The sequence below is a fragment of the Pyxicephalus adspersus genome, chromosome 7, assembly GCF_032062135.1.
Source record: "Pyxicephalus adspersus chromosome 7, UCB_Pads_2.0, whole genome shotgun sequence".
Classification (NCBI taxonomy): domain Eukaryota; kingdom Metazoa; phylum Chordata; class Amphibia; order Anura; family Pyxicephalidae; genus Pyxicephalus; species Pyxicephalus adspersus.
The window spans coordinates 22,696,607-22,700,400 of record NC_092864.1 but is presented as its reverse complement, the minus strand read 5'-3'; the positions used below and the strand labels follow the sequence as shown (position 1 = coordinate 22,700,400).

Sequence of the window (3,794 nt, the reverse complement as noted above, 5' to 3'; positions counted from 1 at the left end):
TTTTTTAACGGGAATTATTTTGTGTTTGTGTGCACTATATTAGTTTTTTTATCATAAAAGTAAAACAGTTGAGCAAATACTGTGTATAAAATTTTCAACTGCCATATTTTACAATACATCTCAAAATGTTGAGAGGTGCATGCAATGTGATTGTATTTATTCGTAGAATGAATATCTCTCAACATTCTGGACAGTTAAACTGACTAACAGTTTTATACAAGAGGAATATGTCTGACAAGCTTTACAGCTTGTGTTGCCTAGCAACCACAACTGGTTTGCTTCTCTGTCTGTGAGCGTTCGTTGTTAACAAAGTTTATTGAAGTACGGTTGCGAGGAAGCGCTTCTGGTAACTAAGGTCGGCAAATATGGCGGCGGAGGGAGAACAACGTGCAGCTAGTGAAGTGTCTCAGGCCGTAGCCCGGCACCTGAACTGCCTAAATGATGATAATAAAAACACCAGGAAAAGAGCCCTGGTCGCCATCCAGAAGGAAGCTGAAGATAAGAGGTTGGGCAGCGCGGCGCTACAAGAAGTATTCGGGGAGCTGCTGAAACCTCTTCTCAAGAGCCTGTCAGACCCCATGGAAAAGTGCAGAGAGCTGTCCATCCAGACCATCAGCTACTGTGTTACTAATGTGCCCAGGCCTGAAGAGGCTCTACCCTATCTGATCCCTACCATCACCCAGCGCCTGGGCAGTCTGGAGATCATGGAGCCGTCTGAGGAGCTCAGGCTGGCCCTGGCCGAGCTTCTTTATCTTCTGGTAGAGATCTGTGGGAAGAAGCTGGCACCTTACCTGGATGAGATGATGAGAATATTACAGAGGACCATTATAGACCCCTTCCCTGATGTGAAGAAAGAGAGCTGCAAGTGTGCTGCCAACTATGCCAAGAGTATACCAGGTAGAGTTCAATCAAACCGGTCATTATTTACATAGCTGGTGGTAGGAAAAAGGGGATCCTATAGGAATTGTGCTGTGTGATCCCTCACTGGGCTGTTCTATTAAAGTATTGGTGCACCTTAGTCCATGTACACATGCTTGATGATTGTCACCAAAAGATTACAATTAGAAATCATTCGGCATGTATGCAGCTATAACCAGATCTTGTTTACTAATCCGTCCTGGCGGAACAACGAACGACTCGCTGGGAACGATCCCTGTACTTTCCTTAGCAGGAGGACACAGACGGATGCTACTTCCTCATCCTCTCCATAGAACTGGGCAGCACTGCGTGTACAGCGCTTGTTCATTCTAATCTCTGGGAACAATTAGGAAAGGTTGTTTCCTGCGACAAATAATCTAAAAGGTGTAGGCATCCTTTGGCTTAGTATTCACAGGGAGATCAGCTGCTAATTTTGTGTCCAAGCAAACCGGTCTGATGAACTTTCCTATTGGTAATGTCTTGGTAAAAGTCTGAAAACATGAAAATATTTTTCCCTTTTGATCATGGGGTAAATCACAGGACAAGTGGAAGCACCTGTCCACGCTGATAACCCTCAGAAGAGATCGTACACAGTCATTGGCCTGTTGGATTCACTTTAGGTTCATTAATTATATTGGTCTTTTCATGAGAGTAAAAATTGTTCCTTGTGTTCTAAGCCAGCGGCCACCAACCAGTGGTTCGCGAAAAAATTTTGGTGGTCGGTGGCTCTGGCCAGAGAGATTGTAGGCTCAGGGCAGGTTGTGTCCTTTAACACTCTCCCATCGAAGGCTCAGACTTGTAATGGGAGATTGGGTGGGTTCTGGCATCATGATGTCACTCTGGGGGAAATTTCTTCTCCTTTGAGTGACACACTGCTCCGCGCGCATGTTCGGTGGGCAGTCGGTGCATTTAGTGGTCTGTAGGTCTGAAAAGGTTCTAGGCCAGTGGACGCCAACCTTTCGGACCTCACGGACCACTAAACCCACAGAATCCGAAGAGCACATGCGCGGAGAGCCGCATGTCATTCAAAACGGAAGAACCTTCCCCCAGAGTGACGTCATAATGCCAGAACCCTCTCACCCTCCCATCGAAGGCTCACAACTGCTTGCTATGTTCCATAGGGGATAGTAGCACAGGGCTGAGGATGTAACAAAAGTTGTGTCCACAGCCCTGCGCTACTGTCCCCCCATGATGTTTAGCAAGCAGGGGACAGAGCTGTTGAGCACCAAATTTGTCTCACTGGTTGGCGACCGTTGTTCTAGGCCATAATGTGAGGGTTGTTTTGTAATTTATTTAATAACAACAAGACAGTTCTTGCTGCTATGTCCGCTGTGTCTCCTGCAGACTCTGCACACAACTATCCAGAATTAGTAATCTGGTGAATGGAACTAGAACCATATCCTATGGGCCCAGGCTATCAGGGACCTGCCCCCCCTGAGAAAGGAAGATGCCCCAGGGAGCGGTGTCACATCATAGGCAGGAAAAACGTTCTGGAGTTTAGTGTTAAAACCGATCCCTGGGTAAAATTCTGGGAAAAAATTTGATGCCCATTTATTCCTGATTTTAAGTGATGGAGCTGCCATTCAGGCCAAGGTTGTGCAAAGATCAGCTCTCTCTACGGTCATAAGTCTAATTATTCATTAATTATTTACTAAACCACAGGCCTATTTATAAAATTCATATCTGCCTCTTGTTTAGCTTTCTTCACTTTGTTCAAGGCTGATACATTAGTTTAGGTAGATCTGACTTGAAAGAGACAAAGATCTTTAGATCTCTGTGTCTTTAGAATTTGACATATTGTATTTAAAAATTTAAAAATTTCTTCATTTTAAGCCATGTGACTGTAATTTTCAGATTTCATTGGATTTGATTGAAAATAGTCCTTTAAAAATATAAAGATCATTTTACTGTACTGTGTAAAACTTGAATTGATCTGAATGCCAGTGAAAACTAATTTACAGCATTGTGCTGCGTTATTATACAATATGAATGATGAATATGGGTGTGAATGTTGCTCAGACCATTTTGTGTTACAGTGCACCTCAATGTGTGGTAAGGCACTACCAACCCAAGGTTGCTAGGGGTTACTTCCTTAAACAATAGGCAATTCATCCCTCGCAGGTCAGTTTAAATGACACTAATAACTATTTGGCTATCTGTAAATGTGACATTCTTCCTACTGACCATTGAAACAATACACTGTGAGCTGTGGCTATAGTAAGTAAAACAGACTCATATTAAAAAAACGTCAAGGAGGCTGCAGTGTTCTCCCCAGAACCCTTTAGCCGGCTGTTTTTGGGTGGCTACTGAAGAGTTGGGTCACAATACAGGGGCTGCCACCCGGCTTAAACAATTTTTTTGGGTTGAGCACTGGGTTGGTTTAAGGTGTGTTATTGAAAATTCAGGTCAGTTTTAGTGACCTCAGCAGACCACCCTGGTGTGAATGGGGCCCTAAGAGTTGAAAATACCAGTCGTCTGGCTACAAATGAAGACTATTGTATTGAATAACCTTCTTTCCAGCTTTGTGCATAGGTTTAGACAACTGACAGGTCCTCAACTCTGACATTTTTAGTGATTCTCCAACTCTCCAATTGTCTCTACAATGGGAGTTTCCTTTTCTTCAGTTATGGATTTCTTTGAAAGTAGAACTTTCAGAAAATATAATGTTTGTTGTCATGATCCTGCCTTTCACTAGCATTATCACAAAGTTATATTATAACAGTTTTGTCTTCTGCATCTTTGTCCTGAAGTTACTTTTTACTTCCTTGAATGGAATTGCAATGCTGTTTGTTTTGTCGTGAAATCACATCAGCAGCATTCTCATCTTGTGCATGGGGTAATCCAGCTGTAACTGAACTATATCTGAGAAAAAAAAC

General features: G+C 43.1%; 1 protein-coding gene across 1 annotated transcript in view; it reads left to right on the top strand.

Moving 5' to 3' along the window:
- Positions 1 to 361: 361 nt before the first annotated feature.
- Positions 362 to 3,794, top strand: part of DNAAF5 (dynein axonemal assembly factor 5) — a gene marked incomplete in the record, with an annotated part of 33,831 nt that continues 30,398 nt past the window's right edge. The window contains 1 exon segment of the mRNA XM_072417823.1: positions 362 to 897. Coding sequence (XP_072273924.1) covers positions 366 to 897 — 532 coding nt within the window.